At 37.8% G+C, this 25,326-nt stretch overlaps 1 protein-coding gene across 9 annotated transcripts in view; it reads left to right on the forward strand.

Annotated features, from left to right (window-relative positions):
- The window catches only part of ddhd1a (DDHD domain containing 1a), a 40,828-nt gene that overhangs the window by 8,619 nt on the left and 6,883 nt on the right, over window positions 1–25,326 (forward strand). For 5 of the 9 annotated variants that reach the window (XM_079853176.1, XM_079853172.1, XM_079853175.1 and 2 more), the window contains 10 exons: window positions 638–733; window positions 7,829–7,957; window positions 12,864–13,011; window positions 14,263–14,372; window positions 14,618–14,724; window positions 18,012–18,274; window positions 20,606–20,681; window positions 21,273–21,422; window positions 22,038–22,102; window positions 23,240–23,397. In XM_079853176.1, the coding sequence (XP_079709302.1) occupies window positions 638–733; window positions 7,829–7,957; window positions 12,864–13,011; window positions 14,263–14,372; window positions 14,618–14,724; window positions 18,012–18,274; window positions 20,606–20,681; window positions 21,273–21,422; window positions 22,038–22,102; window positions 23,240–23,397 (1,302 nt within the window). The remainder of the gene's footprint in view (window positions 1–637; window positions 734–7,828; window positions 7,958–12,863; window positions 13,012–14,262; window positions 14,373–14,617; window positions 14,725–18,011; window positions 18,275–20,605; window positions 20,682–21,272; window positions 21,423–22,037; window positions 22,103–23,239; window positions 23,398–25,326) is intronic. The other 4 variants (XM_079853173.1, XM_079853178.1, XM_079853179.1 and 1 more) reach the window with 1 other exon arrangement.

The following is a 25,326-nucleotide window of genomic DNA, read 5'->3' on the forward strand; positions in this document are numbered from 1 at the left end:
TTCTCATTTAATCAACTTGTTCAGTCTTCATGTCACACAGTGGCTAACTCTACTTTAGGTAGTCCTGTTAACGTTTACACAACGGATGCATAATTGGAATATGGCCACCAAATAAGATCAATATAGCAATATTCGATTGTCATAGCACATGTTGAGCTTGTAAACACAGTCGGTGAATGATTGAAGCATCAAAAACAACAGCTCCCTTAAACACTGAACTGATAAGACCAATATATTTAATGTACGAGTTTATGCAAACTTTGTAATTTACATGACAGCAGACAAAGTGAATTTATGTTTTCACAGCGTCTTTATTATTGCAACATTTATTGGTTTGAGACCTTAATGATATGAGAAATGTGTCCTGGGTTATATCACATGCTTTCACATTAAAATCCTTTAAAAAGACCCCTTTAAAAGAGTGTGCAAGTGAGAAGCAGGATTTTCATGTGAAACTTTGCTTAAGTGGCTGTGCTGTTGGAATAACAACACAATATGATATTTTGAGCTGAATATTATACAGTACAACACAGTCTGGTAGTTGTTTTTTTATTAAAACTAATAGTTTGTGTGTTCTGCTGATATTGTGTAGGGTGATAGAGAGGTGTCTGACCATTGACTGTTTTTGGTTTGTTAGTTCTTTCCCACTTCCCCCCATTCTACCTCCCCTTTCTATTCAAATGGAGCGGATATCAGACGAGTGCTAAATGTCACAAGCGAAAGCGATGTCAAGGTACTACAGCCCTCCGTTTTTACTCCTTGTAGATGCTGATTCTCCTTTTCCGCCTTTTGCTCATTAGAAAACCCTCCCATTAGTTGTAAACCCAGTTTCATAAAAGTGTTGAAGTGTTCTTTTTGGCTCTCATGTTCTTTGAAAGTGCCCACTTTTCCCATTTTCCCTGCTGTATTTCCTTATTGTGTTACTATTATTAGAATCTGATGTTTCCAAAAACACTCAAAGCAATGTTTTGGATACATACAGTGTGTCAAACGTTCTTTAAATTGTGAAAAATTACAAAATAGGATTTAGTTTCACTCAGAAAATTGTGTAAATTTCACATATAGTTACAAAGAAATGTAAAATTTTAAAGTAAAAAAACAAAACAGAAATAGTATTTTCTTGTAAAAATGTACTCCAATAATCTTTGTTTTATTTGCAACTTTGAAATAAAAGAAAAGGCAAATTGTTCACAAACTTAATCACAATGAAATTAAAATTGACAATTGTTATTTTTTTATGGAATATTGCAGTAGAAAAGATTGATTATAAGAAATGATTTGTGTTCACAGGGACAGAAATCCTTCTCTTCCAGCAACGTCACTCATATAAGATCTCAGCAATTAGCTAATGACGATAAATTAATCAATTTCTGATTGACAAAATCAAGTCCCACTCCCACCCTTGATATTTGATGCCGTTTCAACCGGATATGCGTCACAATACCAAAGAAAAGACGATTGCAACTCCCGTTTCATGCCGACTCGACAAGACATTATTTGAGGAATCATTCCTTGAAGCTTCAGTTTTATCAAACATCACTAATAATTAAACGGACAGTATGGAATTTTTCGCCACTAGGGGTCGCTAACCTCTTTACAATAACAAAGGCGTAGTTTGATGACGCAACATTTGCTAAGAATTATGGATCTTGTCGTCAACGTCAAGCCGACCGATCTAATAATGTTTATGGATGAGTGAATACAGTGATGCTTTTATCATGACTGTGATATGAAGCAGTTCGGGATTGCTAAGAGACAGCTATCAGCTCCACACGCGGCGCGAGTCCTGCGGATATAAAAGGAATATGGACATTTCATTCTACCGAACTACACGTGCAGAATTACAACTCACAGGTCAGTTTATTAGACAAATTAAACTTGTGAGGGAACGCAGCGCTGTTTCACTTGCTCTAACATTACACTATCACACTAAACTGCATCTGAATGTGTTGAAATGTATGTGTTAGTCTGTCTGTATGAGACTAGCAGTAATCTAGATCAACATTAGAATAACATACAGATCATATTCTAACATTTTATCATTGTTGAACTATATAACATTGATTAGTTTTATGTAAATGTGCTCACCTGTTTAATAAAGTACATGTAGGAGCGGTCGAATTCTCGGACGTGGAGCTCTCGTTTATATACTGTCTATGGGAGCTCTCGGGATCTCGAAAACACCGCGCTGATATTGATTCTCGTTTTAGTTCTCCTTTTTTATCCAAAGTCTGCTTGCCATGGTCCATAATGTTTGAACGAAACAACAACAGCGTGCAAATAGACATTGCGAACTACACAGTTGTCCACGTCTGTCGCCTTGGTTACTATCAGAGAGCTCTGGTTGCTATGGCAGTACGAGCGGAAACCAGGGACAACGCTGATATGACGCCATTGACGGCGACAAAACGGAAATAAAGAAACGGGACGTGTCTTCGAATTAAATTACAAATTTCTCCTGGTTTGAAAGTTGTTGGAAACAGTCGAGATAATGCAAGTTAAACTAAAAACTAAAAAAAATATATAACATAGATATAGTGATTTTTGATATTTTTAAAGCAAAAAAGTTACATATTGTGCCTTTTAACGTGAGAAAATAAAGACATGCTTCACAAATTTGTCACGTTGATTATTGCATGTGTAGCTTGAAGCATGATATACGACCATGACATTTAATGCAAAATAGCATTACAGGCTTGTATAACATTATTAATGGTATATTCCTAATAATCTCTCATATATTCTCATATTTATTTATTTTGTGCATAATTACACATGTACAGAAATATATGTTGTGTTAGGTCAATTAGCTTTGTCGGCAATGACACACCCGTCTTGACAAATCCTATATATCGCTCATCCTGCCTTAATTGATGATAAACATTACAGACGTCGACAATTCATTTACAAACAATTATCCTAAAAACTAATCCGGTCCGCTTGATATGCTGCAAACTGGGTCATGTTAGATCAAGCTATCAGATGTCAGTCATTGACACTCTATATTCTGTTAAAAATAAATACATGAACATAAATTACAATGGAAACATGTTTACTAAATCAATTATTTGATGTGACCCAAAAAAAGTCATGTGATTTTTTTTTTTTTGCCTAAACAAATCATGTGACTTCAAAGACAACAATTACCTCCTAATTACAATTACGTCGTTCTGTCACTAATTTCATGCAAATGTGAGTTTTTTGCGACTGTTTTGTCTGTGTTCTATAAGCCACACGTAATTTATTATAGTGAACAAACAAATAACATATTGAACTTCCAATTTCGTTGATATTGTGGGCAAATTTTTCGGAAAGTAACTTTTTTGTTCTCTTCAGCAAACTCCTTTATTTTTATTTTATACTTTTATTTTATTTTATTTTAGCGATATTCTGCTTGTTCACAGAAACGAAATTCCAGCTTGGGTGGATCCCCGGATAGAGCGATTCATAACCTTCAAAATACATGTAGAAAACCAAGTGTCCATCGACACGTAACAATCCTGACAGGCTTGCCTTTTGACACAAGCCCTCTTAACCTTAGCTGGCTTCGTAATCCCTCAGGGTTAAGTAGGTCCTGCTCTAATACGCACGTCTCCTGTTTGCTGCACATATAATGCAACATGTTATGTTTTCGGGATGTTTTTCTTTACAATATCATCTAATCCACAGATTCACGAGGCCCTCGACGGCCATTTTGATATAATTTGATCTTTATTCGGACCCCTGAGTACCTTTTAGTTCAGCTCTGGCACCATAATGGGCTCATGTTGTGTATGTAGGTCAGTAGAGTAGCACTTCATGCTTTCATTGAGTTTTCTCTGGGAAACGGTTAGTTCACGAGTTTACAAACATAAATATGTTGATCCTCTGCAATAGTGCCATACAAGACCCAGTGAGAAAGTCAATTATTCAGCCGATTCTTGGCCTTTCTCTAGATTATTGTCATTGCTTTGGTGCAGGAACATAATTAGTTTGTTGCCCTTTGTGTCAGTTTCAAAATATCTTATTGATTTTAATTAATTTAGTAAATATTGTGTATATTATGTTTTTTGTTGTGATTATTTTTGTCATATTGTATTGCCATATATGCATTTAATATATATTGGCATTATATTAGCCTTTCTCCTCTCTAGATATTTCCATATGCATCAGCCATTGGACCAAAATGTAGTCGATTACTGTTCATATTTTATTTTGCTAAAATAGCTACTTAAATTTTTTTATTTAAGTTATATTTAAAAAAAATCCACTTTTGTCCAATTTGTTGCATTCATAAAACAGCATATCTGTTAAAATGTGTTTGCTCTATTTAATAAGATGGTGCTAATATGGTCCTCTATTAATATTTTAATGTTTGGTTCAAAAATGTAAAATCTTTTGTCGCCTTGTTATTGTTATGATAGATGTGATTATGAAATGGACATTGGTGGTGGATGAGGAGATTCCCCATTTCCATGTAAAGTGCTTTGAGTACCCAGAAAAGCACTATATAAATGTAACAAATAATTTTTTATTATAAATGCCATTTTGAAGGCGCAAATTTGAGGCCTTGGAAATGCATGCGTGTCTGTCAGAAAAAGGCAGACTTTATCGCCCCTCTGTCCTCTGGATGCCCTCACTCACACAGATGAGATTGATCGAGGGACATTCACTTTACACCAGTCTATTGAAACTGCGTCTATAGAAACCCATCACTGTAAAGGACTTCCTGTTAATGTGAACCGCTCTGTTTCGGCATGGTGCTCTAGTCCTCCTTTGTTTGCTTTCCTATGGTGATCAGCTTTACACCGTGTCCTAACCAGACGCGATGCGATAAGATTCCAGCGACTAATAATGTGTCTGTCCACAATAGACGTGACTGCGAGATGCGTCAAAATCAATCAAAACTCACAGCCAATCAAAACAGCGTGTGGGCGGAGTCAGCCGATCAAAACAGCGTGTGGGCGGAGTCAGCCGATCAGAACAGCGTGCGGGCGGAGTCAGACGATCAGAACAGCGTGTGGGCGGAGTCAGTCGATCAGAGCAGCGTGTGGGCGGAGTCAGACGATCAGAACAGCGTGTGGGCGGAGTCAGACGATCAGAACAGCGTGTGGGCGGAGTCAGTCGATCAGAGCAGCGTGTGGGCGGAGTCAGTCGATCAGAGCAGCGTGTGGGCGGAGTCAGACGATCAGAACAGCGTGTGGGCGGAGTCAGTCGATCAGAGCAGCGTGTGGGCGGAGTCAGTCGATCAGAACAGCGTGTGGGCGGAGTCAGTCGATCAGAGCAGCGTGTGGGCGGAGTCAGTCGATCAGAGCAGCGTGTGGGCGGAGTCAGTCGATCAGAGCAGCGTGTGGGCGGAGTCAGTCGATCAGAACAGCGTGTGGGCGGAGTCAGCCAATCAGAACAGCGTGTGGGCGGAGTCTCGCGGCGAGTGCACGGCACCAGAAGGTAATCTTGACGGCACTCGCAAGAAAATGGATATGTATAATCAAATTCACAAATATTATATTTAAAGATTATTAAAAATACATAGGCTACTGAGTTACTAAAACAATCTTTGTCAAAGAATACACTTGTTTGTTCAGTTTGAACATTCTTGTTTCCATTTGTTTAATTTCAAGATCTGGGGTGAATTATCCATTGTTGCTTTTACAGCCTCAAAGCTGGAGCACTAAATGATATTCAGAGTCACATGACACGCTTTTAACATTAAATAAAGCACATAAACAGCACCTGAGATCATCATCGCCACACTTTGTGTTTGGCGTTCCAGCGCCGTCCAACGCTGGTTAGGACAAAAACTCTGATTAACATGGAAAATATCCTTTTATCGCGCGTCGCGTGTAGTTAGGACACGGTTTTAGACACCTGTGCACAAGAGCAGCTCTCAGTACAGACTCAATCTTCACTCGGTCCACCCATCATAATGAACACCCATCAAAACTGGATGAATTTAGAAATGTGCAAAATTAGTAGTACTTAACTTTGTACAGTGAAGGAATGCTTTGGTCCAATACGGCACATCTGTGGCATGCCGTCAGTTTCCACAGAGAATTGTTTTCAGTCATTCCTCAGTTTGTAAAAAATAAATAAAAAAACGGATGTTTATGGGGTAAAACTTGGTGTTAAAATACTTCTTACCAGCAATGTGGAACACCAAACAATTGTGAAAATAATGTCTGTGTCCGAAATTGCCCCCATCCTCTTTAATAGGGCATTATTTGAGGGAAAAGCCATCGAGTGCGCTCATTCAATCCCACAATGCACCACAATAACGAGTACACTCAGGATGTACACTCAACAGCTAGAGAATACCCATAATGCACTGTGACGTAGGGCTGTTTTTCCGATTCTTGGTTCTGGAATCAATGGGAGTCGATTCATCACTGTTGTTTTCGAATCTTTTTCAATTCTAGTTTTTTTTTCTCTCGCCGTGACTACATGATAAAGGTCGTAGAAAGTTGCCTTCTCATAACATGAAGCTTTATTTGTAATATGAAGATACACTTCTATAGCTCTAATTTATTTGAAATTGTAATTTTGGCTGCATTGCCCCTAAAATGGGTCGTAGCTCATAGTAAAAAAAAAACGCTTATTCGTGCATTTATTGCATGGATGGAACAAGACATGGAAATACATGTGCACAGTTCAGTTGAATGAAGTATATTTTAACTGTATGCTTTGTGCAAAATTAAGCTGTACACTGAAATAAAATAACCTGAACATTAATAACCCCCTGGGGTCGGCCGACAGTGCGAAAGAGACTCAAATAACTCTATTGATTTTTGTCAATAAAAATACCAATATTATTATTATGTGTAATACTTAATTACACTTATATGTATGACAAAAAATATGTTAATAATAGTATTACACTAATATAAGTGAACTATCAAACACAAACTGAGGGATGACACTATTTTTTGTGGTAATCAACAATATGCCACGGAACCGGGAACATGTTTCATAATATTAAAAACATGTGTTTGCACTGCGAACGGAAACATTAGATTTATGTTCTGCATGTGAAGTACGAAGCAGGGCTGCTCTTAACATCAGGTGAAGCTTTGCTGATTTAGATTCATTTCTCTGTTCATTTCTCTCTGTGTGTACGGGAGAATGACAGGAGGCTTTTCAGTGTGCTCTCTACGGGATACTCTCCTGCCTAATCACTCATTCGGTGCTGTGGCTCTCTTTAAACACCAGATCAGACCTCAGGGGAGACCGCACATGTCTGTGCACTGAAAAGCACTGCTTCCCTTTAGTGGTGTGTCAGTCATGTGAACTGTGATGTGTGTTACTGTTAGGGCTGGGACGATACACCTATCTCCCGATTCGACACTTTCACGATACTAGGGTGCCGATACGATATGTATTGCGATTTTTCTTTTTAAAAATTGCGATTCTACTAGTATTTTTTTAACACTAGACCATCAGGAAAAGTTAAATCATACACTTATATGACCGTACGTGATGTATAAGATGAGACAAAAACAGATCATCACATCTTTCTGAGTTATTTCAGAAGCATCATACAGTTCTACACTCTCTTGAATAAATTATTCAATAACAAATATCTTTTTTTTTAACAGTCACTTGTCAGTCAACAGTCATGTGGCGAAAGTGGCTAACTTCTGTCAACCTCGTCTACAAGCACGGATACAAATAAAGCAATTGAATTTGAAATAATATCGATTCTGGAATAAAAAATAAAAAAAGATTTTAGAATCGTAAAAAAGCTAAAACTCGATAGCTAGGTGAATCGGTTTCTTTCTCCCAGCCCTAGTTACTGTCCAGCCGTGTCAGTAAATGTAATGAATGTTTTGTAATCCTTCTGGTCACCGTTCAGCCATTCACAGTCTGCAGCTGAGCCGCAGTCACGTTGACTGGTACAGCGACGATGAGGTGTATCTGTACAGTGACGCCACCACGTCTAAGATCGCTCGCACCGTCACACAGAAGCTGGGCTTCTCTAAAGGTGAGTGGATCCACTGGAGCTGCATCAACACCGGCATCAATCCCAGCCGTATCATTCTGTCCGTACACCAGATTCTGTTTGTGTGTTTGTGTGTGTGTCCTATCTGGGTTCCTTGTGTCATTATTATGCGTCTTTCTGCAACTGTATTTTAGGATAATTTCTGAAAAATTATGTTTAAGACTATCCAAACACATGGACCTCCAAAGACTTAGTAAAGAGTAAACTTTTCTCATACGGTGCAAGCTTGTTTTTGTGTCCATAACATATTTTTATCATCTAGTTATCTTTTAATAAAAAAGCAATTAAGTATGGAAAGCTTGTTTCCACCACAGAATACAATTTTTTAAAAGATATTTGCGACTTTTTATCTCCCAATTGCGAGTTTACATATCGCAATTCTGGCTTTATTTCTCGCAATTGCGTGTTATAAACTCAGAATTGTGAGATATAAACATGCATTTCTGAGAAAAAAATCTAAATTGCGAGTTATATCTCACAATTCTGAGTTTATAACACAATTGCGACTTTATATCACACAATTCTGACTTTATAAATTGCAATAGCGACTTTATATCATATTGGAATTGGAATTGTGAGATATAAACTCGCAATTACCTTTTTTATTTTTTATTCTGTGGCGGAAACAAGCTTCCATAATAAAGGTACAAGAGGCTGAAAGGTACACAATGTGTAACCTAACCTAGCTACATCTTAACGGCAGCTTTCGGCACACCCATGACTCTGATGTGCAGAGACGCACACTAGGAGATTTCAGTGCATGACTAGATGAGGGGATGTAACTTGGGTTAGAGATCGTTACAATTCCAATTCCGATTCTTATCAATTCCTAATTTCGATTCCAATAAAAAAAACTTTGATATTCACATTTATTTTAAGTCTTATTGCAAAACAGTTCATTGTAGCTGAATACCACGAACAAAAATCAACAGGCTAAAGAGCACTTACACAGGGAACTTTTGCCTGTGGTTTAAAAATACCATAGAAAAAACAACTAGCCTATAATAACTAATATAAAAATCAAGCATTATTAAAGAGAAGTAAGCGCTCAGTAATTAAAAAGAAATTATCAGTCACACAAATAGATACAACTGAAATAAACAGCGTCTTAAGATTTTCAGGTATTCAGGTAGAGAAACTAATGAAATGTAAAATTAACACTGCACTTTATAAATAAAATATACATTACAAATATAGTTGCAAAAGTTATTCAGTCAAGAACAGTGAGTGGATTTCCTCTTTGTCTTTTGTTGTTTGATAACGTTATTTTAGTGACGGCAGCAGGAATATTAGGCTTCTGTCACTTTAAGAGCTGCACTGGTCCAATTTACTGTTACACGTGCGTTTTCTTTGCTTACGTTCACTTAAGACATAACTGACTGTGTTTACGAGGATATTTTGACATTTTTGTGTGTATTTGTCCGTTCAAGTACCCTGGAAATCTAGTTGTCGCGAGAGCACAAATTGAATTTGCTCAGCGAGTTACTCTGGCGTCGAGTAATGATGCTCATTAAATATGCCCTTGTATCCGAGCTGCACCAATCACATCGGGTTATCTGATAGAGGCGGGCCAGAGGCGAGATGACGACTATGAAGGACTAAAAATGACAGAACGAAAAATAAATAAATAAATAAATAAAAGTAGAAATAAATAAATAAATGCAGAAATAATAGTAAAAATAAATATATTTTGGTAATATAAATGGCTATTTCTGTATTTTTACATGTATTTATTTATTTATTTATGCATTTCTATATGTATTTATTTATGCATTTATACATTTATTTATATATTTATGTATTTATATATTTATTTATTTATATATCTATATATGTATTTATTTATACATTTATTTATTCCTACATTTATTTATTTCTGTATTTCCACATTTCTACATTTATTTATTTCTGTATTTCCACATTTCTACATTTATTTATTTCTGTATTTCCACATTTCTACATTTATTTTTCCCTGCGCATGTATGCTAATTGACCAATGGCTAAGCCACGCCCCCAAACGCGATGAGCCAATCACAGTACGCATAGCTAACCCAATACACTTGGACATTCTCTGCTTCCTCGTCCATTGCAATGCATTGCGGTTATCAGTTTTCATTCGTTTTTATGTTTTTTCTTGTCATTTTGGCTTTTAAACAGCGTGTGTGTGTGATTTTGGTTGGGTGACAGTTGACATCGCAGCCTGTTCATTATTCTGCGCTCCCACCAAACGCGAATAGAGCGTCAAATTCGCGCGTATCCGCGTCTAGTTCGACGCTTGAACATTTTGAATCCAAAGCGAATAGGACGCGTGTATAAAGCGAGCGTTTGAAGCGAAATAGCACCAAACTATAACGTTTACACTGTGAACTGTAAATCTTTGTTCTGGAGCTGAAGCTTATCGACCTTCTCAACAATAAAATTATTAATATAACCCTCCAATGCATATTTAAGGCCCTTTTGGTGACATCGAGATGATATATAATCTTTCTGTCTCCAAAAAATCATCAATTGCCTCCTGTGAAATGTCTCCTACTGTGACAGCTGCCAAAGCGCCTGTTACCGAATGTTGACTGAGTGAGTGGAGGGGGCGTGGTTAGCCATTGGTCAATTAGCATACATGCGCAGGGAAAAATAAATGTAGAAATGTGGAAATACAGAAATAAATAAATGTAGAAATGTGGAAATACAGAAATAAATAAATGTAGAAATGTGGAAATACAGAAATAAATAAATATAGGAATAAATAAATGTAGAAATAAATACATATATAAATATATAAATAAATAAATAAATATATAAATACATAAATATATAAATAAATGTATAAATACATAAATAAATACATATAGAAATGCATAAATAAATAAATAAATACATGTAAAAATACAGAAATAGCCATTTATATTACCAAAATGTATTTATTTTTACTATTATTTCTGCATTTATTTATTTATTTCTACTTTTATTTATTTATTTATTTATTTTTCGTTCTGTCATTTTTAGTCCTTCATAGACGACAGCGCTGTGACGTCAAAGTCATTAGTAAACATTGCAAGATGGCTATGGATGAACACCAGTTGTTTGAAACGGCTTTGGCCGCTACAATGAACGAGTTAGACTTGACTTTATATCTAAAAGAGGAACAGAAGACGGCGCTCGAATCATTCCTTTGCAAGAAGGGCGTTTTTGCTGTTTTGCCGACCGGATCCGGCAAGAGTCTAATCTACCAGTTAGCTCCGCTGGTAGCTAAGCGTATGGGGCTTGCTGTGATTGGTCGTAGTGTTATCCAATTGCGTGCAGTGAGATTTTCAAATGCATGCTTGGTGCCGCCCCTCGAGCTGGGCGATCTTCATTAGTCGACGCCAGACCATTAATCTTTCAGATTTAGGTCTGGATTTCCAGGCTGCCGTTCAAGTGCAAAAAGACACAGACGAGAACTCACGTTCAGTAGCGGCGGCTTTCTGTGTGCTCGTCATTCAGGTCTTCTTGTGATTGAATGGTTTAAAATCACATTAAAATGCACAGATGGAATCTAAATTAAAATTTTATAACAATCATCCGATTCCTGACCTTAAAGGAGAACTCCGGTCAATTTTAACATTGAGCTCATTTTTTTGTACATTTGGAGTGCTGTCAATACAGAGAACAACAGCAAAAATCGGTGTTGCCTACACCGTGTTATCCTCTTTTTAAAATTTGCACCCTGTTGACTTCAATGGGGCAAGTTTTAAACCTGCTTTTAGCCTCTTAACATCCTTGATGTGTCATTACAAGTGCACAGAAAATGTGAGTGATTCCTTCAGAGTGAACACGAGTTAATCTGACTGCAGTAGATGTGAAAGATATGTATAAAAATGATGTTATTTAAGCCAGCGCTCATACCTGTGTTTACATCCTGTTTTCGGTTGAAGTCCAAAGTAGTCGATTGCCGAGTTCACGCGCATAGGTTTATCACGCGCGTGAACTCGGCAATCGACTACTGTGGACTTCAGCCGAAAACAGGATGTAAATACAGGTATTTGCGCTGGCTTAAATAACATCATTTTTATACATATCTTTCACATCTACTGCAGTCAGATTCACCCGTGTTGACTCTGAAGGAATCACTCACATGACCTGTGCACTTGTAATGACACATCAAGGATGTTAAGAGGCTAAAAGCAGGTTTAAAACTTGCCCCATTGAAGTCAACAGGGTGCAAATTTTAAAAATAGAATAACTCGGTGTAGGCAACACCGATTTTTGTTGTTGTTCTCTGTACTGACAGCACTCCAAATGTACAAAAAAATGAGCTCAATGTTAAAATTGACCGGAGTTCTCCTTTAAGTATCCAAATCCAGAATTCGAATCGATTTTCGATTCCCATGATATTGAAGAAAAATGCGATATGCGATAACTCATTAAATAATTCAATGCGATACAATAATGCTTAAAGTGTGTAAAATAAACTTAAATAATCTTTAAAATATATTTAAAATTATATAACCTGCATGTGTTTCACATTCTTTTTGTGACAAGAAAACATCCCAACAGCTTCTGACAGTGAACATCAGTGTTTTACTGTAGCGTAAGAAGAGTTATTTTAACATCAGTGGGGTTCAGGGTTTCAGGTTATCCTACATTAGATTTATTTAACAACAGAAACTGAATAATCAAATGTAAAACTAAAACACTGCTTCGTTTTCACTGTATGAATTAAATGATTCTTATTAAAGCTACAAAAGTTATTCAGCCGAGAGCAGCGAGTGATTTTCTCTTTTGTTCATGACCGCAGTTATTGCAAGCGGTGGCGATATGCATATCACGATTTATACATTTGCAATATTTGTATATATTGTGCAGCCGTATCAGTGACTCTCTCTTAACGTGTGTGCTGTGATTGGCCCAGCCTCCAGCAGTGGCACCAGACTGCACCGCGGTTATGTGGAGGAGGCCTCGCTGGACGACAAACCCCCTCAGACCACACACATCGTGTTCGTGGTTCACGGCATTGGACAGAAGATGGACAAGGATCGCATCATCAAAAACACTGGCATGTGAGTCCTCAGGGAGACGCCTTGGTGATGAAGTATAGTGTATTAACTGGGAAAGTATTTAGAGAAATCTGTTCAGATTCACTAAAGATATTCAGAGCTTCCGGGGTTTTACAATATTTGTGTTCATGTCTGGTCAAAGAAAATCGACATTACCCTTTTTTTCAAATATTTTTAAAAATATGTAAGCACATTGTGTAGTTGTGCTTAAAGCCAATTGTTTTACATGTGATAAAAATAAAATTGTGCCGACATAATTTTTGGCCAGGCTGTCATACAAAGAAATTATGAACACGTGCAAAAATAAGAGAGAATAACTGATTATGATGTAGTCAATACATACTTTTTCCTCTGAGCTTTTTGTTTTTCAATGCAAGTAAAGTAAAAAGTAAAGTTAAAAACTGGTGCTTTTTTTTTTTTGCCAAATCTATTTGTCAGATAAATACCTCAACCAAGTTTAGTGTTTTGTTCTTCCTTCATATTTCAGATATTTAAATTATGTAAAATACTTTCCTCATATTTTAATTGTTTAATCAAACTTGTAGGGTCATTAAAAACAAATATCCCCTCTGGTTATATAGTATTAAGTATTGAGTTGTGAAATGAGAACAGCTGGATAGTGTGTAATGATATCTTTCTTTTATAGAATAAAGAAACAATAAAATAAAAAATACCTTTTGTTAAAAACATTCTAATGATCATCTCTGATTAATACTAAATTGGAAAAGTGGCTATTTTCGGAACTAATGGCATGTTAAGATGCTTATCAAGTATTATTTATATAATATAGTATTTAGAAATATTTTGTATTGATTTTTATTTGTATTATATTTTCATGTCCTTTTATCATCTATTAGTTTAATATTTCTTCTTAGCTTTAATTTATTTTTTTTATTTCAGTTTTAGTGATTTAAGTACTTGAACTTAAAATTTTAGTTTCCAAGGCAACTAATTTTCGTCTTTTAAGTATTTTATTTCAGCTTTATATCAGTTAACATGGTTAATAATTAGCTTTAGCTAACAATAAGCATTTTTAAATAGTACTGAATGTGTGCACAGTTTGAAGGGGAATGTGATATTATTTTGTATATAACTCGTGTGTGTGTGTGTGTGTGTGTGTGTGTGTGTGTGTGTGTGTGTGTGTGTGTGTGTGTGTGTGTGTGTGTGTGTGTGTGTGTGTGTGTGTGTGTGTGTGTGTGTGTGTGTGTGTGTGTGTGTGTGTGTGTGTGTGTGTGTGTGTGTGTGTGTGTTCAGGCTGCGGGAAGCGGTGAGGAAGATGGAGGAGAAGCACTTTGCTGAGCAAACAGAGGAGCATGTGGAGTTCCTGCCGGTCGAGTGGCGCTCGAAACTGGCTTTGGACGGCGGTGAGACTATAAAACCACGTGTCTGTCTGCGTTCACTCTCTGAACAGCTGCTCTTATCACACACGCTGTCCTTTTACCTTTCCTTCACACGCACACACACTGTTTTATATGATGGCAAGAGAATATAGTATAGTTCATCCTCTCTCAGCTGTGCAAACAAGGCAGCTCAAACAGTGACATGCGTTAACGTTAATAACGAAATGTTGAGTGAGCTGTTCAATCATAGTTTGTGTTCCTGTTTTCAGACACAGTGGAGTCGATCACACCAGATAAAGTGAGAGGCCTGAGAGATTTACTCAACAGCAGTGCCATGGACATCATGTACTACACCAGCCCTCTCTACAGAGACGAGGTGAACCACAGCTTACCTTTCATTCGTTCTTACGTTTTGTCATCATTTTCTCTCGCCCACTGAGTGGCAAAAAGAGTGAATTTTCAGTGTGAATGTGCAAAAAACACACAAAACACATTTAAAACGGGAAAGAGCTTTAGATTCACTGTACAACTAGATTTGACAAGTAATCTGAGGTATATTTTACAGACTGCTGAAAGCTACAGAACAGAGAAACACATTTATCACTGCAATTCACAGAAACAACTGGATCCAGGCAGAGAAAGGTGGATTTGCAGTTACCGTTTTGTGCCAATATGCTGAATTATGGGGTAAAATCATACCCTAGATATTGTATTGACAACTCGTCAATATATTATATATATCGTATATTCTGCATAATTGGATGAATTTAAATAAACACTGACAAAAAACTTTTAGAGCTGGACGATGTGATGATTTATATAACATTGAATTGTAAGTGATCACGTGGATTTAGACCTATATTGTATTTATATAAAGCGTTCACAGACAAATTTGCTTTATGTATTTCCCCGGCGTCGAAACCAAGCTCATATAAATATCAGGAAACACGATTCCTGCTGCATGCCGATATCCACGGATCTTTGGTAAGCTGTAAGCAACACTATATCGAGTCCAACCTTTAAGGTGATGATACACAGGGCAACTTTTTGGGCAATGTTGCCGTCAACGGGCCACCAGATGAGACTCAGGGCCCACGACCGATCTAAATTATCCAGATATAAATGTATTGCCCATTTTCAATGGGAAAGTACCCAAGCAAAAACTGCTCTGCAAGATTGTCCAGCAACATTGCTCAAAAAGTTGCCCTGTGTATCATCACCTTTAGTTTAAACTGATAATCGTTTGTTTTACTCGCGTCACGCATCAGCTCTTCTGCCACTCAGGCCCCGTCCACACTACTGCGTTTTTGTTTAGAAACGGAGAATTAAAACGAATACGATCTCCGTCCACACCAGCGTTTTTAGCTGTGTATTAGAATTGATCTCCGTCCACATTAAAACGACTGAAAACGCGGATCACGTGACCATTCACCAACACTGGGCATGCGCGTGCCGGTGTAAACAGGAAACGGATTGACTATTCCTCAGATTTGATGAAGAAGAAAGTAGCTAACATTACCGCTGCACACGAGAATTGTCAAACATCGATCAAATTGGCAGTTATAGCATTGTAAAATGCAGAATTTAGGGAAGGAAGGGAAGGATACGCCATGACCGATGACACCCAATCATAGAGCCGTGCGTGAGCTTCTGCGTCATCGTTTCTAAAGTCCTCCGTTTTGACCCGTCCACACTAAAACGCCCTCCGGAGATTCAAAACGAAAAACGGGTCGGCAGCGTTTATAAACTTCTCCGTTTTGGGTCTCCGTTTTTACCGTTTTAGTGTGGACGGGAGGTGCAAACGTAGCAAAAGTTCTCCGTTTTTAAACGAAAACGCAGTAGTGTGGACGGGGCCTCAGTGCGGCTGAGGGAGTGTGTTCCTGCGGGAAAGTGACATCAATGCATATAAACACTAGGGCTGGGTAAAAAATATCGATTTCTCGATTTTAATCGATTCTCATTTTTACGAAACGATATCGATTCTTAAATCCCAAGAATCGATTAGTCATCCTGTGTTCAGTTGATGAATGAATGGAACATTGTAGCGTGCATCCCATCCAATAAATCGCAATAATCTTCCTGCTTTGTTACTATTGATATGAAACAAAGTCTCTGATTTCAAATTACGTCCATTTTCTTACGAAATTCAAAAACATAATTACCGTTTTGGCGCTGTGGCGTGAGATCGCTCTGGCTCAGCTCAAGAGAAGCACATGATCTTCTCCTCCGCCTTAACACCAGTTACAGCACGAAATAAACATGAATGAGCATCTGAAAGTGTGTTAAAAGGTAGAGTACAACTTATCGAAATCGAATCGAATTGTGAAATTTGTGTCAATACCCAGCCCTAATATACAGTATAGCTGACCAATCAGGTATTTTGTTTATATATATATATATGCTAGGCATGTGCCGGTATCAAATTTTCATGCTGCGATTAATTGATTGAGCTTTTATCACGGTATACGTTATTATCACGATATTTTAATTGCTCAAGAGAAACGGATGGATTGAAAAAAAAAAAAACTTGCATCACAATAGGTGTAATTGTGATTGTCAAAACATTTGGTAACTAAACAGAATTTTACACAATTTTCTTGATTTCAATTCAATTCTTGGGATTTGATTTCAATCTTGATTCAATCTTGACTCTTTGGATAAATATTAGGTAGGCTACAGTAGATAGCCTACATGTTAATTTTTCTCAAGAAAAAATACATCTCACATAATGCTGTAAACATACAGAGAGCCCTATCAGCTGGTATTATAAAGGTTAAAAATTAACTAATTAAATTAAATATAATTTGGTTTTCATTATAATAACAATTATGACACAAGTAAAAATATAATACAAATGTAATATAGTGCACATATTTAGCAAAATACTCCTCTCTATAGCTATTTTTTTCTAGTCAACTAACGTGTTGGTCATTAAATGGCTTTCCTGAGGTAAATGTAACGTTCTGTGACATAATTGTTGTCCTGCAGTTTTATTGACCTCTTTCCGTGGTTGAAAAACACTGATTGATCGATATTATTTATGAGGCATAAATACCTTTCGGTAAGTTGTACTGTATCTTTAAATAAAAAGTAACATATGATCGGTTTACTTGAACTGAGGCGCTACAGCGATCGGTCACGTCACATTTACAAGCACCAAAACGGTATTTATTGTCTGAATTTCGTAATAAAATGGACAGAACTTGAGAGCTGAGAATTTTTTTTCATATCATAAGTAACCTGCTCTGTCTAGTCTGTCGGTGTCAGTGATTTTTCTCTGCGTGAGAAAATGAATGTGTGGCGTGAGAGCGTGTGAAAAGTGTAAATTGCGTGAGTCTCACGCTGAATGCGTATTGACAGCTCTGCTTTTAGAAGGGGGATAAATCGTCGGCAGCGTTCCTCCTTCCGCCATGCTTCTTCTCCATGTGAGGATTGTTTACATTAGACTAGAGCGCGCACTGCGCCGCATGCACGCAGTGTTTGTTTAAGCGGTTGATGGAAAATAAGCTAATGCGCGTTCTATAAATATAAATTCTGATCTATTATTTTTCACGGTATTTTGAAGTGCCCACGATAACAATATCGTGCATATTCATTACCGCGATTTATCGCATTACCGAATACCGGCACATGTCTAATATATGCTAATGTTCATCCCTGCAGATCACTAAAGGTTTGACGCAGGAGCTCAACCGCCTGTATTCTCTCTTCTGCTCACGAAACCCTGAGTTTGAGAGGAAAGGTGGGAAAGTGTCCATCATCTCGCACTCGCTGGGCTGCGTGATCACCTTCGACATCATGACGGGCTGGGACCCGGTGCGCTTCTGTCTGCAGGAGCATCACGACCAGCTGCAGGGGGAGGAGCTGCACTGGACGAGCTACGAAGAGCGCCTCCTGCTGGAGGAAGTGCAGCTCACCAGACAAAGGTGCCGCTGGCTCACACGGCTAAGAGGAATTAAAGCATGTCATCATGTCAAGTACAATGTATTTATATAGCCCTGTTCGCAATACACATTGTTTCATAGCAGCGTTACAGTAGTGTTCATTTTATTAATGAAACTATGATGAAAATTTTTTATGTTTTTGTTTTTAGGACTAGATGACCGACATCATTAAACACTAGCTGTGAATATATCATATCATGCATTATTGTTGATGAGACTGACACGATATCTAGCTTTTATACACTTTTAAGATATCTATACACTCACCTAAAGGATTATTAGGAACACCTGTTCAATTTCTCATTAATACAATTATCTAATCAACCAATCACATGGCAGTTGCTTCAATGCATTTAGGGGTGTGGTCCTGGTCAAGACAATCTCCTGAACTCCAAACTGAATGTCAGAATGGGAAAGAAAGGTGATTTAAGCAATTTTGAGCGTGGCATGGTTGTTGGTGCCAGACGGGCTGGTCTGAGTATTTCACAATCTGCTCAGTTACTGGGATTTTCACGCACAACCATTTCTAGGGTTTACAAAGAATGGTGTGAAAAGGGAAAAACATCCAGTATGCGGCAGTCCTGTGGGCGAAAATGCCTTGTTGATGCTAGAGGTCAGAGGAGAATGGGCCGACTGATTCAAGCTGATAGAAGAGCAACTTTGACTGAAATAACCACTCGTTACAACCGAGGTATGCAGCAAAGCATTTGTGAAGCCACAACACGCACAATCTTGAGGCGGATGGGCTACAACAGCAGAAGACCCCACCGTGTACCACTCATCTCCACTACAAATAGGAAAAAGAGGCAACAATTTGCACGAGCTCACCAAAATTGGACAGTTGAAGACTGGAAAAATGTTGCCTGGTCTGATGAGTCTCGATTTCTGTTGAGACATTCAGATGGTAGTCAGAATTTGGCGTAAACAGAATGAGAACATGGATCCATCATGCCTTGTTACCACTGTGCAGGCTGGTGGTGGTGGTGTAATGGTGTGGGGGATGTTTTCTTGGCACACTTTAGGCCCCTTAGTGCCAATTGGGCATCGTTTAAATGCCACGGCCTACCTGAGCATTGTTTCTGACCATGTCCATCCCTTTATGACCACCATGTACCCATCCTCTGATGGCTACTTCCAGCAGGATAATGCACCATGTCACAAAGCTCGAATCATTTCAAATTGGTTTCTTGAACATGACAATGAGTTCACTGTACTAAAATGGCCCCCACAGTCACCAGATCTCAACCCAATAGAGCATCTTTGGGATGTGGTGGAACGGGAGCTTCGTGCCCTGGATGTGCATCCCACAAATCTCCATCAACTGCAAGATGCTATCCTATCAATATGGGCCAACATTTCTAAAGAATGCTTTCAGCACCTTAAGGCAGTTTTAAGGCAGAATTAAGGCAGTTCTGCAGGCGAAAGGGGGTCAAACACAGTATTAGTATGGTGTTCCTAATAATCCTTTAGGTGAGTGTATATTCTTCATCAAACAAAGAGCAGGAAAAAATATTATATTTGACTGTTTTTAACAAGTCTCTGAGCTTTCATGCTTGCGATTGCCAGATGTCAAGAGTTTAAATCCTCTAATCAGAACTTTTTGTCCCCCTGTAGTCAATAATTGTATCCCTTAAAACTCATCTTTGATCACCAAAATTACATATTTAAATGTGTTTTTTTCTTTTCTTGAAAAAGGCCTCTTCTTGCCTTTCTTCAAGCAGCTTGGATGTAACTACACCCTCATTTAGTATGCGCGGTTCTATGAATATGCAAATGAGCCCCGCCTCCACTCAGCTCAGAGATCCACTGGTTGACGATCACACGTTGATCTGATTGGTTACAAGGTAGTTTGTGACGTCAGAAACACCAGCGATTTCAAAGCGTGTTTTTGAGACTGTCTTTGGTTCACTGCAGTTTTAAGGAGGAAATACTCAGCAATGGTGTCGACTTATGAATTTACACATGCCTTGTCTTAAGGCATATTAAAAACACCACATAGACACATAAACAACATTAAAAGCTGGATTTACACCACAGGGGGACTTTAAAAGGATATATTTTCTTCCCGGTGATTTACTTCTTATGTTTGCAATCTGGCAACCACGCTCTCACACATCACTCTCTCTCCACTGCAGGAAAAGCATAGATTGAAAACAGACACACACTCCACTGAGATATTCTGTTCAAATGAAAATGTAGCAACGGCATAGTAAAGCCCTAGCATTGTTAAACTGTGTTTTGCATAGACGAGCACCACTCACTCTTCAGAAAAAGTCCAAATCTAGCCTGGTAATGAATCAATGTCTGTGACAGGTTACGAGAAGTGCAAGATCAGCTTCAGGGCCTGAAGGCATCGAAATCTGCACCCTTCCCTACGCTAAAGTTTAAGGTGATGTAACAAACTTAAACATGGTGATCTGCTCAAATAACACTTCTGTACCTCCATACAGTCACACCAAACTTTATTCAGACACCTTCAACATTTCTCACATTATCACAGTTTATTCGCTATAATGAAATATGAGCAGAACTCAGAGTTATGAACTCAGTTGATATTTGACTGGTTTTGTCCGTCCTTCTGTTAGACTGTCTCACACATGAATTATGTTGAATATCTGTCAGCTGTTAAATTTAACTACACAACTAGATAATACCAGTTTAGCTCAACCAATGACCAAGCAATGCTTCATTTTGTTCAGTGTGTGTGTAAAAAGAGCATTAGCAATTAAAGAAAAAACTCTTAAGAAAACACGATCAGGTCAAAGTGTCTGAATCATATTTGGTCCCAAATGTTTATAAATGTTACTGGTAGTCACTGTATGAAGAATTCTTGGGTATAATATGTCACAGTTTACTTTATTTTGCTCTCCTCACGTACATAAATGAACTATAGTGTCCTGCACACACTAGTTAAATGATATCTGGTGTCTGAATAATGTTTGGTTTGACTGTATAATGAAGCTCTGTAATTAATGTGCAGGTGGAGAACTTCTTCTGCATGGGCTCTCCTCTGGCTGTGTTCCTGGCTCTGAGAGGGATTCGGCCCGGGAACACCGGCGACCAGGACCACATCATGCCCAAGTCCATCTGCCGGCGCCTCTTCAACATCTTCCACCCGACAGACCCTGTGGTGAGACGGCCACATCTCACTCGAGCCGCTTTCACTCAGAGATTCCGGAAAATACACGGATAATGTGTCCCGGGATTTGTCCAGGGATCGTTTGATCTTGTTTCATTCACACTGCCAGTGATTTTCCGGGATCTGTGAGTGCGTTCACACACATCCCGTAAAGACACGTGACGTCAGGATGTGACGTGTAGCGTACGCATTGAGAACATGTACACTAACCGATCTCTGCTTCAGTGCGGATAGTAAGGAGCTCCTGGTTTCGCTTCATTCCAGTTTGCAGACATTTTTTTGTTCTTACTTTGTTGATGACGATCACAAACTTTCTTCTAAGAGCAACAGAGTCGCGCGATTCGCTCATCACTACGACACACCCCTTACGGCAATGGTCCTGGCTTTTGTTCACACAGGGCTTGTTCCGGGACTGATCCCAGCAATGTTACTAGGTCCCCATCCCGGCATCAATCCCGGGACATGTTTACGTTCACACAGAAGGCACTCTAGCAATTTTACGGCAATTTCCCAGGATCAATGAGCTGTGGGCTTCTGTGACTGCTATTCCTTTGAGGAGAGGGGAATGATTTGCACTTTTGTAATGATTGTTTCCCTGTATTGCAGGCCTATCGACTGGAGCCTCTTGTTTTAAAGCACTATAGCAACATCGCTCCTGTCCAAATACACTGGTGAGTCTTGAGTTCTTAGTGTTTAAGTAGAGTTTATACTAGGCAGGGACATTTATACATACATTTTACATTTTATTTCCTCTTTTTTTTATTTATCCTTATTGTAGAATTGTTTAAAGCAATGGTTCTCTCTCTCTCTCTCTCTCTCTCTCTCTCTCTCTCTCTCTCTCTCTCTCTCTCTCTCTCTCTCTCTCTCTCTCTCTCTCTCTCTATATATATATATATATATATATATATATATATATATATATATATATATATATATATATACACACACACACACACACACACACACACACACACACACACACACACACACACACACACACACACACACACACACACACACACACACACATATATATATATATATATACACACACATATATACACACATATATATATATATATATATATATATACACACACATATATACACACACATATATATTTATTTATTTATTTATTTATTTATTTATTTTACTATGTTGTAACTCTTTTTAACAGAAACTGGGAGTGTTGGTATATTAAAATAATTAACCACTATTCATTTTGTGATTTCAGGATGTTTAAGAACTGTGCTTAAATAAAAAAAAATTATTGAGAGAGAAAATAAAGTTTTTTGTTTTTACCATTTTAATTTAGATTATTAATTTAGAGTTTTGAATATACATTACTGGTCAAAAGTTGGGAATATATTTTTAAAAGAAGTCTCTTATGCTCATCAAAATGTATTTGATCAAAGATACAGTAAAAACAGAAATACTTTGAAATATTATTACAGTTTAAAATAACTTTTCTATGTGAATGTATTGTGAAATGTAATTTATTCCTGTGACTCAGCATCATTACTCCAGTCTTCAGTGTCACATGATCCTTCAGAAATCACTCTAATATGAGGATTTGCTGCTCAGTTTTTATTGGTTATTATTGCTGATGATCAATCATTAATAATGGTTCTTAATATTAATGTTGAAAACAGTTTTTGCTGTTTAGTTTTTTTTACATTTTCTTCTGAATTCTGTGTTGAATAGAAAGTACAAAAGAACAGCATTTGCAATAATTCTGCAATAATTATCATTTGCAATAATTCTGTATGTTGGGATTTTCTGATATGATTTTGATGTTGTTTTGAAGGTGTAACACCATCAACTCCAGTCCATATGATGAGATCAGACCCACGTATATAAACGTCAGTAACGACACGGAGAACAGTCCCACCAGCACCTCACCCGTCCTGGCCAGTCGACACTACGGAGAGTCCATCACCAGCCTGGGCAAGGCCAGCATACTAGGTACATCTGACTAATGCATGAACAAGCTTCTCTAGGTCTCAGACACAAAGGATCTGGTTCTGGCAGTGGGCTGATTTAGTAATGGCTTCTGAAGCTTAGATCAGAATCCAGGGTGACACCAGGATTCCTGACTTCATGTTTAGTTTTTAGACCCCTGGTGTCAAGAAAAGCATGTACCTTTGATACTTCATCTTTTTTGCCAAATACGATTACCTCTGTATTTAACAGCTGGATGTGCCAAAACCACCTTCAGATAAATAAAGAGAAAAACAGAGTTCTGTCATGAAACTCTAGATGGCGCAGACTGATAGGTCCTTTAACTGAATCCGCTTGCAATCACATCATTCGTGTTGAATTATGGGTGGCACTTCCTGTTTGGGGAACTTCCATTCAAAAAAAGCTGAAACGAATCATTTCGAATCATAAGGTTTCCCTACAAATACAGCTGATCGTCTGTTTGACTGGATGAGCTGTCAATTTTCCTTCATGATTTATTTTCAGACATCATGAGAAAAACATCATACTTGGTATTTTAACGTGACGTGTTATAACAAGAATATCTATGGCAAGAGCTCTTTTCAGTCACTGCTCTTTTAAATTACGTGGGTAAATTAGCTCTTTTAATTTACGATATATTCAATTAATAATTCACTGGAGTGCACAAAGAATCTCTTGTTATTCTCCTCAAATCCTCACGTCTCTTTCCAGGTTTGTTTTCATGGGTAAATGCAATTTATAATCTGACAAAATGACGGAAATCACTCACGTATCACTCAAGTATCACGCAATGCTGAAGTTAATGAACATTTTTGATTAAGGCAACATAAGTTACATAATACATACCGTATATTAGGGCTGTAATCTCCCAGTCGATTATTTGGTCGATACGTTCTTGCTCGACCAAAATTCTGATTGGTCGATTTTTTGCCGTGTTCATTTCATCAGTTTTTACCTATTTTTTTTTTTACAGTCTATGGTTTTGCCGCGTTCATTTCATCAGGTGGAAAGCACTAATTGCTAATGGGGGTGTTTTCAGAGCACCGCTGTTTCACAGGTAACAGTCTGTCTTCAGAACACCCCCCTTGTTTTCACTTCTTTTGGATTAGCCCAACCCACTGGAGAAGAGAGACAGACAGATTGAAGAAAGTAGGCTACTAGAAGGTTTGCTGAATATTACTTGATCTGGTTTGTTTAATAAACATTCTTTTTTATTATAGTGGACGTGCCTTTTGTGTTTAAGAGTAAAAGCTTTAAGTTAATAGTCTATTCGTGGCTCAGCCGCGAAGCTGAGCTCCTGTGTTCAGCCTCGCTCTGAAATGATAGTGTCTGTCAGTTATTATAATACATATGACAAAAACAATTGTCTAAATTATGTTGCATATTCCTCAAAAGTTCTTGTGATGATATCACTAGTTGACAACATAGTACTATTTTCGGAAATCATAGGCTATGATATTGTGCAGGTGCAACCTTGCAAAGCCGACAGACTCGTGTGTCAGACTCATTTCAGTGCAAAATAATTAGGTCAAAAACGATTTAATATACTGCAAATAGCCTACTAGTTTTTTATGTTTATTTATAATTCATTTAGGCGGACAACAAGGCTACCAAGTACTGCGCACAGTGCGCAGCTAATTAATTTAACGCTTTTTTTTCCCTAACGTCATTTTTAGTCGATTTTTAGTCGAAAATTTCAGGACTTTAGTCGACCAAGATTTTCTTTGGTTGATTACAGCCCTACCGTATATGTATATTACTACAGTGATATTTAACCTGTCCGTTATTGCTGTGGAAAGACTCGTGCTCTTGGGGTTATTTGGTCTGTTGAAATACCTTGTTGAGGCTTTTACACTTTTAAATTTCCTTTTAACGTTCGATGGTTGAAGGGTGAGTAGATTAATGTCATCTCATTGTGACACTTTAACGTAT

This window comes from Squalius cephalus, assembly GCF_949319135.1.
Source record: "Squalius cephalus genome assembly, chromosome: 20".
NCBI lineage: Eukaryota > Metazoa > Chordata > Actinopteri > Cypriniformes > Leuciscidae > Squalius > Squalius cephalus.